At 38.5% G+C, this 14,722-nt stretch overlaps 1 protein-coding gene across 9 annotated transcripts in view; it reads right to left on the bottom strand.

Annotated features, from left to right (window-relative positions):
* The window catches only part of LOC127352916 (pleckstrin homology domain-containing family A member 7), a 130,440-nt gene extending 116,043 nt beyond the window's left edge, over positions 1 to 14,397 (bottom strand). For 5 of the 9 annotated variants that reach the window (XM_051381778.1, XM_051381780.1, XM_051381781.1 and 2 more), the window contains exons 1-3: positions 14,229 to 14,397; positions 13,998 to 14,074; positions 13,758 to 13,815 (exon numbers count right to left, since the gene is read on the bottom strand). In XM_051381778.1, coding sequence (XP_051237738.1) covers positions 13,758 to 13,815; positions 13,998 to 14,074; positions 14,229 to 14,311 — 218 coding nt within the window. In that variant the 5' untranslated portion in view covers positions 14,312 to 14,397. The remainder of the gene's footprint in view (positions 1 to 13,757; positions 13,816 to 13,997; positions 14,075 to 14,228) is intronic. The other 4 variants (XM_051381786.1, XM_051381779.1, XM_051381789.1 and 1 more) reach the window with 1 other exon arrangement.
* Positions 14,398 to 14,722: the final 325 nt, after the last annotated feature.

Below are 14,722 nucleotides of genomic sequence, written 5' to 3'. Positions count from 1 at the left end.
AAAGTCCCAAACAGTCGACTCTGTGTCAGCACTGACATTGCTAGAATCAGGGTGATTTACGACAGTAGATGGCGTGTTGAGTGGTTTTCAAACCATGAAGTGCAGATTTTCATGAATTTTGCAAGAATGCCAATATTAACACCAACGTTAAACATATTTAATGGTGTAGTACTTCTTTCAGCCGGACTTAGGTCAGTAAAAGGTAAACTTGAATTCAGAAGGTGTACAGTTGGATTTTTCTGTTTAATAGGGAAAATACGTGTAAAATTATGACATTTTGAAACTTTATTTAGTTTATTTATCATAATGTAGCAAACTCGCTGCTCGCACACATCTCCCAGCTTAAACGCCTGTCTCACAGTGTTGACAACCCATGCATTATTCAACCTCTCTTTGGTCGTAGCCTTTTCTGCTTGTCTTTTTTTTCTTTGTTACTACTTGCTTTGTACAAGCTGTTGTAGGTATACGTGGAACTGGAACTGGAATTTTTGCTGCTCCATCTTTCCCACTGTTGTGCCACTAGCTCAGTAGCTTTAGCAATATCTGCCTAGCCGGTGCGAACAAAGTTATTGGCTGGACTCATTACAGGCCTGTGACTGCTACAGATACTGGATTATTTTCTTTTTTTCAGAGCATGTGATTTATCAGTATTGCTGAACCGCTGGTTATAAAGAGAATTTTAACCAGTATAAGCTTAAAAAATCTTCTTATGCTTCTGTATTGCAGTGAATTTTCATCTGTGAATATCATCTGTTGATATCTGTCTATGTTTGATGTTTCTGTACGCTGTTGCAGTGGGCTTACCCACCATGTTGTACCAAAAGAAAATTCCACCAACTTTGGTTGTGTAGTCATTAATAAATTAATAAATTATTGATTGATTCTGAAATACATTACCTACCGTAGCTTTAAGAAGCTCCCCTTTTGCAAGTGTTTGCTTTATTTCATCCATTATTGACGGCTAGCTCCCCAAGCTAATGCAACTCATTGGCTAATGGCTACACTCTGTCTCTTCCCACTTCCAAGAGGGCATTTCACATTTACTTGTAACATGTCCCATGCATCGACGCAGATGATGGGGGGTGAAATAGAGAGAGAGAGAGAGAGAGAGAGAGAGAGAGAGAGAGAGAATTGTGTCATTACGTTACATTTGAAAAATAATCCAACCCGACCCCGAAGCTTTATGCAATAAAAACGTCCCAAATCCAACCCAACAACAACACCAGGTCAGGTAGACTCATCAGGACTAGACAACAGACAGGTCAGGTTGCTGAGTTCTAATCTGGGTGAGTATGGTTAGTGGACAGAGAAACCAACTTAGTCCAAAATTGTATGAACTGACTTTCCTTCATATCATATTCTTCTTCTGGATGTCAAATTGGTGTTGCACCTACACCTTGATGTATGTGTTGATGTCAGTGTGCTAACTTCTCATCACTGTCTTTTGGACTCTTGTTGAACTTCACGTCCTGTCAGCCCATTATTATCATCATGGTGATTTTGTACACCCTCAAGTGACCAAATGTGTCAGAGATGATGTTGAAGGGAAAGATTATATGCTGTTGGTGTTCAGGTGGGTGTAACCATAGCAACCAAACAGGCAGTAGGGCAGGTATATAGATGGTGGGCAAAACCTGTAAAAAAGAAAAAAAAACTCCATCCTTTCATCCCTGTAGATATTGTGCTCATGAACATAGTAATACGCCTGCTTTTAGTATAAAACTGTACTGTCACAACCATTTTTTTAAATTTTAGATAAAAGATTAAGACTGAGAGTGTGCATGCAGGAAGCAGTGAGTGGTTAATGTTCTCTGAAATGTAAAATTACTGTTGATACAGTAAAAGTACAGTGAGGGAAAATAACATATCCATAACATTACTATGATTTCTCCCTTAACATGCAGGAAACCTGCTGCTATTAAAGAGAAATCTGCATTTTCTTTATGATGTGGTTGACATTTTAATATATGGTATACGTCAGTGAGAAACCTCTTTGTATGAATGTGTAGGAGTGACAGCACAATTTCTCTCGGAAACGTTCAAATATTTAAGTGGTCTACCTTTTTCAATTTTTGATTTAAATGAGAGAAAGGAGCCACTCAGCTTGTGAAATCTGCATACTAATTACACACAGTATGACAAAGAAAAGAAGGACGGGAGAAAGGAGCAAGTGTGTTCAGAACAAGAAAAATATTACTTTATGATGATCATACAGGACGATATCAGTGATCAGACTAGAAGTTCTGCCACATGGCTAAACAAAGGTTCAAAGACTAATATTATGGTATTAATCATTTTACAGTGGTAGGTGTTTCTTGAATTTGTGAATCCTTTTATGTTTCTTTTCAATAATGCATTCATGAGCTCTTGGATGAGGCTGGAAGGCTCTTAATTATTTTCTTATTAGCTTGTGGGATGCGAGTGGCTCTGTGTGTTATACTGAACCTCTTCCTCTGTTCCTTTATTTGTTCATTAAAATAAACAGATAACCACACAGCACTTTCACATGCAGTCTGTCACCTTTCATTGTCTATACTTCTGATCCTTCATATTCCCACAGAGCATCCTGATAAACCCCATATCAGCCTGACAGATCTGTGTTGTACTAAGATCCTCTGTGAGAGTCTGGGGATTAATACTGCAGCCTCAGGGCAAGGTTAAATATTCAAGACATCCATTTTCAGACTAACTTCAAAGATGATATTAAACACACACACACACACACACACACACACACACACACACACGCGGCATACTAAAATGACCCCTAAGAGTAATCTTTGCATCTATAACGGTGTGAGGAGAGAAAGAGGAAGAGCAAGACAAGAGGGAGAGAAAACTCCAAAAATAATGCCTCAGTTTGAAGCAACTAGAAGAACACAGCAATGTGTGATAAAATATCAGAGGTGCTGAGATACTTCTATATCAGCATTCAACATTTCCACTTCCACCACAAACAAAACTGAATCTGCAAACATTAAATAGAAGCATCTGCAACCTACATTGACCACGAATAAACCGAATAATAATACCTAATAATAACACCTATGAGAACTAACTTGAGCTGTCCTACATACAATAACATATGGTTGATTGGGTGGCTGATTAAACCTATATCAGTGTCTGATTAATGCTTTCAATTGGCAGGGTAATCAGTAGTCAAGTGGTTAGATTTCAGGGCTCAAAATGATGAAGAAAATTGTGTTAAACTCTGAGCTTGTTTGACATGTGGCTTAGTAGATCTTAGACATGTTAAAATGTTCCACATCTTTCATACATTATGAGTTTTATTGAACTTTTATACACACATACAGCATTCATATTGCATTTTCTACAGGAAATGCATTTTCTTGTTTTATTTGTTAAATCCTTCAAAAAACAGAAGGGTAAAAAGCATAAGTTGTGGCTTTACAAGAGTAAAATGCTGTAACTATTTCCTGCTTCCACTCTTTAAGCTAAGCTTAGCTAACTGGCTCCCTATAAATGGTTCTGTTGGCAGGAAAGCAGATAAGTGTATTGCCCAAAATATCTAGGTCAAAAACCTATTTCTATTGCATTACAGTGAGTCAGGGGAAAAACATTATTATTTACTTTTTATAACAACATAAATATTACAGTTATGACCCCAAGTAAGTGAAAAACTGAATTCTTCACCTTCAGCTGTATTTCTCCATGAAAACTGATTCCATTCCAGTGTCAGAGTGAGGAGGGTTTAAGAAAAGAGAAATGGGAATCTTGGTGGTTCAAACCACCAGTGACTAAAACACCAGACTGAAGATGAAAGCTTTCACCAAACCAGCTGTCACTAACTACGCTATTAGGCCACAGTCTGGCCATGTGTATCTGCCTATAGCTGTCTCTCTGCAGCACAAGAGAGAGATAAGATATGAGGAGAAACCAGAGGACTTTGTCATTAGGGATGACAAACAATCACACAATTTACTTGATTCCAGACTGATTACTTGCACATGGAAAAAAAATCAATACATTTTGGGGATTCGTCACCATTGGTTGTATATAAGAGCTATGCATGCATGTCAACGCCATTTTTCCATCATAAGGCTTTAATGCTTAGCCTATTGTAAACGAGTAAAAATAGCATCCAATTTGATACAGAGGAATTCATTCTTGTCATTTCTGAGAAACTAGCACAAAATGTGCAGCATTCGGGCTGGTGGTCATAGCAATCTACTATTAAGTTTGATGTGTTTTGCCTTTGATTTTCACTCGTCTACTTTTTTAACAGATTCTTATAGTTTTGTCATCATCACATTTATCGAAAGCATCAACATACTTCAGACCAAATCCCTGTTTATAAAAAAGGTTAAATTTCTTGAATGTTGAAAATGTGAGTCAACATCTGGTAAAATTATGAGTGATTTTGAATTTTGGATAATTGTTGAATAAATAATATTTTTTTAATAAAGCATGGTGTACTTAAGAAGTGTTTTCGTTTTGATGGATTAGCAGCAAATACTCAATTGAAAAGTTGGAACTAGAGAATGTGGGCTTGACTTTAATGATTCAATTGCTGGTAATTTTCTGTTGAATGACTAATCAAGTAATTGTTTCAGCACTAATATCAATACTTTTATTCTTAAATGTTGAAACTGTAATCATGAAAAACAGAGATATGAATTAAAACCTTAGTCATGGCTTTCAGAACAGATTGGACTCTCCAACTGTCTCACTCTGACCTCTCAGAGAGAAACTGAAAAATAAATGAGAGAGTGGAGGTTGGGAGGTGAAGGTGCTGCAAGAGACATAAAACAACAGAGGAAGATTGAAGGAACATTATGGACCGACATCAGGCATCGAGAGAGAGAGAGAGAGAGAGAGAGAGAGAGAGAGAGAGAGAGAGAGAGAGAGAGAAGCAGAGCATGGAGAAAGGAGAGTGTGAAGAGGAGGGAACGTGTACAAGAGAGTAAGTGAGAGAGACGCTGCCTCAGCAGATGCTATCTCTTGGGAAGGTTCCTGGATTTGATGAAAATGTACTCATCGTATTTCCAAAGTCTTTCACCACAAAAAATGTCCTTGTCTTCCAAAAACTTCTACTTTCTCTCACCTTCTGAGGCGAACAAACATGAGCCGGCATTCCTGCAGTGGGTGTTTATTCTTTTGGCTTTATGCAATGTGATGAAACTATTAAACCAGCCAAACCACCAATCTAATCTATAATAGCATCAATACAAAAAAATGTCTGAAGTTTGTTACAATCAGGGATGGGCAAGTTACAGAACAATAGTAATTAGTTACATTAAATAGTTACTTCTTACCAATAACTGCATGTAAAAGTAATGAATTACTAGGGAAATTAAAACTCCCGACCTCCAGCTGAGGTCGAGTGATGTTGTATCATAAACTGAAACATTTGGGGGATACGCACAGATGTATTTAGTTTCTCTAAGTGGGGCTGTATGAGGTGCTCAGGAGTCCCGGCACAGAAGCTAGGCAACGCACTGCTGTGGACAGGGACCACATAAAAAAGGGCCACCTATATAAATCTATACCAGTATACAAGCTACATTTAAAATATTTTCACCAATTTTCAGAATAAAATACAGCAGGCATCGAATTTAATGCTACCTCTGCACTGTAGCACCAGGCCAGAAGTCAATCAATCAGAAGCCAGTCAGAGGTGACTTGAGTAAGAGAAACACACCAAGTAAACAACATTGGGCACGATCTGAAGATGGTTCATTTCTGAAACACTCTTGGTGGGATTTGAAGACGTGCGGATCGCAGAGTCAAACCAACGTCATAAAGTACTGCCTAGTGGAATTTCTATGGTTGAGAAAATGTCGAGCCAAAGAACAGGGCTGTCTGACATCAAGCATTAGCGATGAAAATATTCTAAATGTAGCGTAGACTTTATATTGATTTTTTTTTTTTTTTAAATGCATTTTTCTGCTTAGCCTGTATTCAGCAGTGCATTACTCTGCTTCCCTGCCTGGACTCCGAAGTGGAAGCGCGCTGACCTCCAAAAACTGTAGTCAATACAACGACTTACTCAAGTACCTCATACAACCCCACTTCAAAAATCTGAACTATCCCTTCTACATGATATTTTCAACAATGCAGGTGACACTTTAAACCAAGGTCTATCAAGTTACATTCGATCAGCATACCGTCAAGAATGAAGCTCGCGAAATGAAGCCAGAACAGAGTGGGGAAATTATTTACGTCTGACACCTCTGGAAGTTACTAATTTACCCTCATAATCTAAAGTCTACTGAATGTCAATGAAGCAACAGCATGCTTAAAAAAACTAATATAATCCTGACATGTTGTGGTGAAGGTGAAGTGAGCCTTTTGTAGAAAAGCAGGTGTTGGAAGCAAATATCTGGAGGCCACATCATTAAGTATGGAATACAACTAGTGAAGACAAAATTGGATATGAACGCTGTCCTTGGGCTGACATTTACAAGAAATAATCTTTAACTTTCCTGCTGTTCTGAAAGCAAACACAGAAACTGGTTAGCACCTCCAACCAAAGAAAACAATAGAAAAGCTATTGTTGACAGAGCTTTCTCTTCCAGCCTTTATTTGTCTGCCAGGGAACTGTTGGTTCTTTGGTTTAGCCATGGCTCCACGGCTAAACAAAGCCTCTTTTTCATTTGAGGACAAAGAGCGTTAGACAGCAAGCACAAACCAACGCTATGTTCTTACGCCTTTAGTATGATCCATCTGTTTTATTAGCAGGTTCAAAAAGATTTTATACCCAGATGGAAAACAACTGCTTTTCCAGGGACATTTTTCATTCATGCTGGGCAGTCTGAAAGACTGGATGGTCTCACCGTGAACCTACACTTAACCTGCTCAAAAACATTTCATGGTCTAAAAATTCAAAAAAAGAAAACCCCAGTGGTCTTGGTGGTATCTACAGTCAGTGTAGATCCTTAAACAGTTTAAGTCTTGAACGGCCATACTCCTGACATTATTGTAAGCTGCTTTGAGATAAGCCTCTTTGTCACGGCTTCATGATACTATCATTGTGCTTACGCTGCCAATCATGCAGTGCTCAAATCACTGCACAATCAATGTCGGGTTTCTGCCAAAAGCATCACCTCTGCAAAAGTGCAAAACCTCTTAGTCACTGTGTCACTGTCATTCATTAAAAGCTAATACCAGTTGTATGACTTCTACATTTAAATTTTAATTAAGGCAAGCCAATCTATAGTAGTCTTTTTTTTCCTTTTTTTTTTTTTTTAAACAGTGTTATTTTACCAATTTTACATCATCTTACATCTTCTGTGATCCTTGTTTATTCCATCCATGTTTTAGAAAATTAAATTCACACCCATCATATTTTTTGTAATCTCTAGGTTTTCATATTCTTACACATATATATATACATATATATATATATATATATATATATATATATATATATATATATATATATATATATATATATATATGTGTATATGTGCTCTGACAAACTGTCTTCTGCTACTAACAGGCATCACTGACATCTCTCATTCTTAGGCTGACTCTCTCACTTTGTGCATGCATGCGTGTGTGTGTGTGTGTGTGTGTGTGTGTGTGTGTGTGTGTGTGTGTGTGTGTGTGTGTGTGTGTGTGTGTGTGTGTGTGTCTTTCATTCTCCCTCTCCCTCCTGCCTGCCTTAAATCCCCTTCAGTGAAGCCAGTCATGCAGACGTTCTTGCAGGGGGTTTATCCCTCCTTGGATCTGATCGGCTCTGCTCCCGACCTCCCTGTACCAGGAGCCCCCTGCTGGGAGTGAAGGATAGGGAGGAGGAAGATCCATCTGGAGGCCCCTCAGAGGTAAGAGAGGATGACACATCATGTCTGTTTGCGCAGGTATGAGTGTGAGCATACACAAGACGGAGACAATTCAGAACACTCTTAAACAAACAGACGTCTTACGCACACTAAGAAAGAAAGAAAGAGGTATGTGAAGGTGGGTTTAGCCCGTGGAGGTGGAAGTCATCAAACAAACCAAACTCATACTTACGTACCACTTGTCCACTGGGGGACATAAAGGGGGGGGGTTATTAAAGCAAGCCCAGACAAAGAACATCTCAGTACGAACATTGGGGACGGATAGGAACGAAGTAAGAAAACAGCCAAAGGCAAACAAACAATCCGACTGCTGCTGCTACGTCTACAGTGAGCTCATCTCCAGTTCTGGGAGTCACAGCCACAGAGGTGTACTGAAGTCAATCTCTGTTTTGAGTCTCTGGGCCGAAACTAAACAACACAATTTTTATGCTGTGATTCCCAAATGATAATCACATGGTATTTTAAAGACACCAGTTTATCACGTGCAATGTTTAAGGTTAAAGTGCCCTTAGGATGTACTGATGATTCAACCGTTCAAATCACCTCAGAGGCTTTACCCTATATAGTATATAGTGCAGAAACTAATTGAACAGAAAATTTATCGACCACAATTTTGATAATCGATTAACCATTTAAGTCATTTATTATGTAAAATGTCAAACAAGATGACATAATTAAAAGAGGGCCAATCAAATGTCAAACTGTGGAAAACCATGTGGAAACCATGATGGCAATATTGCATTTATGTTTGTTTCATGTATTAATTTTAATTAAATCTTCCTCATCAAATATTTAAAAAAATTGCAATCCTTGGAAGACAATTAACATGTGCACCATTAAGTGGTCAGCATGTCATCACTTTAAAGATCCAGTGTGTAATATTTAGAAGGATCTATTGGCAGAAATGGAATATATTTATAGGTATGTTTTCATTAGTTTATAATCACCTAAAAATAAGAATCATTGTGTTTTTGTTAGCTTAGAATGAGTATTTTTTTTATCCACGGAGGTCCTCTTCTACGGAGACCGCCATGTTAAACCACCATATTTCTACAGCAGCCCAGAACGGACAAACCAAACACTGACTATACAAAGGGCCTTTCACATTTTCGCAAGTTTCGCCGCCACCATAGTTTCTCCTGCACACTTTGAAATGAAAGGTGAGGCGAGGGCATTGTAATCTACAACTACACCAGTAGATTCCACAACTTCCTGCACAATGGATCATTAACATCATTAAAAACATCTGAGACACCAGCTCCATTCCAATGTAAAATACATCATCATTAACAGACGTTTTAAGAGGTAGGAGAGAAACTGGGCTTCTTTTCTCAGAATAAGCTGATATCAAGAACTCTGTGAGCATACGAAGACAATGAAACACATGCAGAGACACAGAGGGAGCCCTGTTGTTCTTTTTGCTAGTAATAAAAACATGAAAAACATTTTTCGGTCAGAAGAGGCTCCAGAACAGACAGTGGTGGAGTCCTGGGGGGCTGTTATATAAACATGGCCTCTAGATAAATATCCCCCCATCCAATGTGAATAGGATATTGGATTTCAAGGTTGTTATTACTTCACCTTGTTATTTCTGTTCAAGAAATACCATCCATAAGCCAATTAAAAGTTTGGAGAGGGAGACAAAACAGAAGAGTTTTTTGAGTTATTTTTTCACTTCATCAAATAACCTTTTAAACACCTTTAAGCAAATATAATGCCTTAAAAGACAGACACAAGGTGATGTCTTTGAATCGATGGTTTTGTCTTTCCAACAGTTCAAACCAGAGCTACAACAATTAGTCAATTCATTTATTATGTTAATTGTCACCCCCTTAGACTGTGGGAAGTAGGTATTTTTCACGGTTATTACTATTGTCTGACATGTTATAGACAAAACAAGTAATTGGTTAATTTGTTACTTATTAATTGTTATTATTAATTGCCAGATTAATCAACGAGGAAACTAAACATTTGTTGCAATTGAAAGATATTTGATTTCCAGATATATAAAACAGACAAAAGCAGGAAATCATCACATCTGAGGAGCTCAAACCAGTAAATGTTTGGCATTTTTCCTTGATAAATTATTAATCGTCATCAAATCTGGTGACATTCAACTTTCTATCGACTGACAGATCAATTCCTTATTTAAACAGGATTTATGTATTTCATGCTATTACTGGGGTCAGGAATATTAAAGTGGAAAGTGGATTAACAGGATGAACAAATACAATACATTGTATGACATGAGCTTATTGCCAGCGGTTGTTCTACTTTTGAAGCATCAAGGCCAAATATTAGCATACTTTAGGATGAATACAGAAATGCTCCACAGCTTTTGAGGCAAACACAACATTAATTCTGGCAAACAAACAACTGCCTGCTAACAGCTTGATAATTTAACCACTGAATACGTTTGAGTTACATGTAGACACTAAGCAAGATGAAGTGTGGCATAGATGAAAGGTTTTATTTAAAAGGTCCAGTGTGTAGGATTTAGTGGTATCTAGTGTTGTAGTTGCAGACTGCAGCTCCCTCACTTCAAACTATTGTGGCCATGAAAAACATGAACACTGCTCTCTATCTTCCACCAGGAATTCAAAAACACATTAACATTCAGTTTCATGTATTTTTCAATGATTCCATTCAGGATTATTTTTAGAGAGTAGCAGCAAAAAGACACACACACACACACACACACACACACACACACACACACACACACACACACACACACACACACACACACACACACACACACACACACACACACACACTCTGAGTCAGACATCATCGCAAAACACAACAGCATCAGGAGTGATTCAGATGAATTTTAATTAACAACGTCTAACACAACAAGATATTTTGCAATGAAGCTGATTTCCGGCAGCAGTGATTGAAAATCTAAAAAGGCTTTCAACTAAAAATTAAAAAACCCTGCATGTACTGAGTGATTACCATCAACACCAACATGACCTTTGCCCTCGGTTATCTGCAATGACACTTTAATCTCGGTCAGCACAATATCTCAGCACAGAGAAGTCATAAAACATTAAATCCCACAGAGATTGTTTACAGGCAGCTGATTTTGACAAACTGAGTCAACAAATCTAACAGTGAAAATGCAGAACTAATCTGTATATGAATATTCAACAACCGGAGAGACAAACCCACACAGTGAAAAAACATGAAGGCCAAAATGGTATGTCAACACAGTTTGTCCTGAAAAATATTGAAGTGTTTCCTCTATGTTATGAGACATTTCAGTAACATACAGATCATAATTTATGGTTATTTGTTAATATTACCCTAAATATTGATCGAAGAGTGATTTGGCAACCCACATGACGTCTAGCTCCCTGAGTTTTTGGTATAATGCCTCTAGTGGCACATGATAAATACTTATATCATGTTACAGTTTCCAGAAAAAAAAAAAATCTATCCAAAAACATTTGTTCGCAAGTCACAAGTCAGTCACACGTTTTGGGTATGAAGTCCAGAGTTAAGTCTTAAATCAAGATTACTAATTCAAACTAATTTCTCAAGTTCCTGCTCACCATGTTCACACTTCTGCCTATTGCTGTTTGGTGAACAGCAAATGGACCGATTTTACATTTTCAACACACTTAATAAGCACTCTTGTTCTTTGTGCCACTTTTCTCTCCATCCGTACACACTCAGTCTGTTCAGTACACCTCGATATAACCAATGCAATCTGATACAACAACCATACCTCTCAGTATAAGGCAGTACAAATCGACAGCACCACAAACTACAGTGTCCAAAATGACAATTCCCTCAAGATCTCTCTAAAACACTTGAACTGCTATGCCTTATACATTTTGAAATTACACAGTTAGACATAATTAAAAGGTAAAAAAAACAATATTTGAGGCCTGTTGACGTTACATTTGACTATTCTAGGCCAAGACATATGAATAAATCCATAAATAAATACAACAACTACACAGTTACCGCTACTGGCAGAGTGGAAAATAATCTTAGAAAGATGATTTAAGTGCATCATGTTGTTTTAATATGAAAGAGAATGGAAAATATTAAGATTAAGAGAAAGTTTTTTATATCTGGTGATGGAAGAGCTGCACTTATGACCTCAGGATTTCTAAAATACTGTGTATTGTAATGACCACTAAATCATAGGCCGATATCATGAGCCAATATTAGCTAAGCAGGTACAGTACATCAGTATCAGCAGAAACAGGCAGGTGACAAATTAAAGGGAAAACCTGAATAAATGTGTGGAGAAACATTATGTGCAAATGCTTCCACACAAGTGCACTCCATCGCGCAATTAAGCAATTAACATCCAATCATGCTCTGTGGCATGTAGAAAAATTCATGGCATTTATCAAAAGGGGTTCATTGTTGGGGCAGGGACGGAAGGAGCTTCAGTCACAAAGACTGCTCAACTGGAGATTGTTTCAATAGTAACAGTGACTAAAGGGACATCTGCATTTAGATCTATGGGAAAGACACAGAATCAGATAGTGTGGTCGACAGCACACATTTGATGACTGATGCTCGTGCATTAGAGCGATATGTAAGGAAAAACAGAAGAGCTACTCTTTCTCGGGTGACTGAGAATGTCAGTGCAGGATGTGATCAGACTGTCATTGCAGATCAATACAAAGTTGTTTTGAATGATCACCTTTATCCTGTAATGAAACATCTCCATCCTGATGGGTGGGGTCTCTTCCAGGATGACAAGGCCCCCATCCATAGGGCACTGACTGGTTTGATGAGAATGTAAATGAACTATATGCTACAGCCTTTGCCGTCTCCAGATCTCAACCCAACTGAACACCTATGGGAGATTTTGGACCGACGTGTTAAACAGCTCTCTCCACTACCATTATTATGATGTTCATCCGTCCAGTAGATTTCCAGAGCCTCGTATAATCAATGCCACGGCGCACTGAAGTTGTTCTGACAGCATACCTCACTAACACACTTGTATTTTCTTTTGTCACCCATCTATATGTCGGCTGATAGGACACAACAAATTGCCACAAAGAAATATCAGTATCTTTTAAAGTAATCCACCAGAACAAGTTTGCTCACCAGAATAAGCTTGTTTGTGTTTATGTGACGAATAAAGATAATTAATATCAGCACATGTTGTTATCTGATTATTGTTACTGTTGTAAATTATCAAAACAACAGTATCACAAGTAGTAAGGGAGGTGTCATTTTATTTTACTACCATCATTATTATTATTTTATTTTCTATTTAATTGTTTTTATTTATTTAGACGGTTCTGTCATTTTATTTTGATACCACCAATGTGCCTATTACTTGGTTTCCTAATAACTCCAATGCCACATGCACAACTGTAAGGACTATGCAAGTGAGCACTTAAAGTAAAAATGTAATGTATGTGAGACATATCTACTCAATAAACAAGATGTAAACAACAGTAACACCCTGGTACATAAGTATATAAACACAGACTATGGCTGAATGAAACACATTTTTCAAAGTAGTTCAGGGATGTGGAGAAAATAATTAGATAAAAGGTAGAAAGCGAGTTGGGGCAAAGTAGCAACCACATAAACATAAACATACTCAGTATCATTCATATAGTAACTGCTGCATGTAAGAGCACCCAAACAATTAGCGTCAATGCAAGACAACTCACACACATGTGTAGCCTAAATACCAAAAGGCAGAACACGATGTGAGACATATATATACAGCCCACACCTGCATCTCATACACTGCAGCAAATAAAAGCGGTGGGGTCAGGGGAGGGTCAGCAGGTTAGTCCCAGTCACACCCCGGTTAAATCCACACAGCCATGCGGTAATTAGTGGTGCTGGCAGCGGGCAGAGACAGGAGCCATATTAAGCTGCACGGTAACTTTAAGTAATGCGCAGGTGACTGCAGGAATAACGCAGACAGCAGCGGTACTGGTGAGGAAGGCTACTTACTTTATGAAGAAACTGGCCCCTTCGTCTGTAAACCCTTCCTCCCACCCCCGAGGTAGGTCTGAAATAAAATTAAAAAAAACAACATACTTGTTCGTGATACCTGAAAGTTTTCTCCCCCCCCTCGGGCTGGGCCCAGTATGCACACTGAAGTTGGAGGCGAAGAGGAGCGCAGTGAAGTAAACATAAGGACAACATTAACCCAGGTCCAACAACATAACAATGTATAACATAGCTAGCTACCTGAGCGGATCATGTGTCCGGAGTTTACGGGTTCACCGGAGCGGGGATGGAGCCAGGTAGTAGCCTGCGTCTGGTCGCTGCCACACAGAGAGAGAGAGGGAGAGAGAGGGAGAGAGAGAGAGGGGAGAAAAACACCTGTTACACCACACGGGAAGGAAACACCAGCAGACCGCGCCAACTCCCGTAAAACCGGGAAATACGGTGCGATAAGGCGCTCATTATCCAACTCACTTGATGAAGAAGACCCTGCCGTCCCCGCAGACACCGTAAGACCAGTGTTCAGGTAAGGTGTCCCGCCCGAGAGGCGCCGCCATGATCCGGTCTGAAGTCCTATTTCATCTCATTCCCTCTCCATGGAGTCTCCCGGGAGCTCAATGATCACCGCCAGGGCCAGCGCTGCCTTCAGGGACTCCTCTGAAGCACGTACATCCGAGCACCTGATTCTAATATTTTATTGTTTTTAGTCATAGAAAAAATTTAATTATATTTATATATATTATATCAGAATTACACAGGCTCCCTTGTACCAGACTATAATGTTGCAAGATAATATTTACATATATATTTATTTTTAATACTCTAATATTATTATAATATTTTAATACTTTAATATTTTTCCAGTTTGGTTGTGACTTCTCAGTCATTCCTTACAGAGATCAGGTTCTGCTTGGAGAAGTTAGACTTGTGGCTTCAGTATTTTTTAAATCCTGGCAAAAGCCCTACTT

This window comes from Dicentrarchus labrax, unplaced genomic scaffold, assembly GCF_905237075.1.
Source record: "Dicentrarchus labrax unplaced genomic scaffold, dlabrax2021, whole genome shotgun sequence".
In the NCBI taxonomy this organism is placed as follows: domain Eukaryota; kingdom Metazoa; phylum Chordata; class Actinopteri; family Moronidae; genus Dicentrarchus; species Dicentrarchus labrax.
Note: the sequence above shows the minus strand (reverse complement) of the source record. Positions and strands in the feature narration are given on the sequence as shown.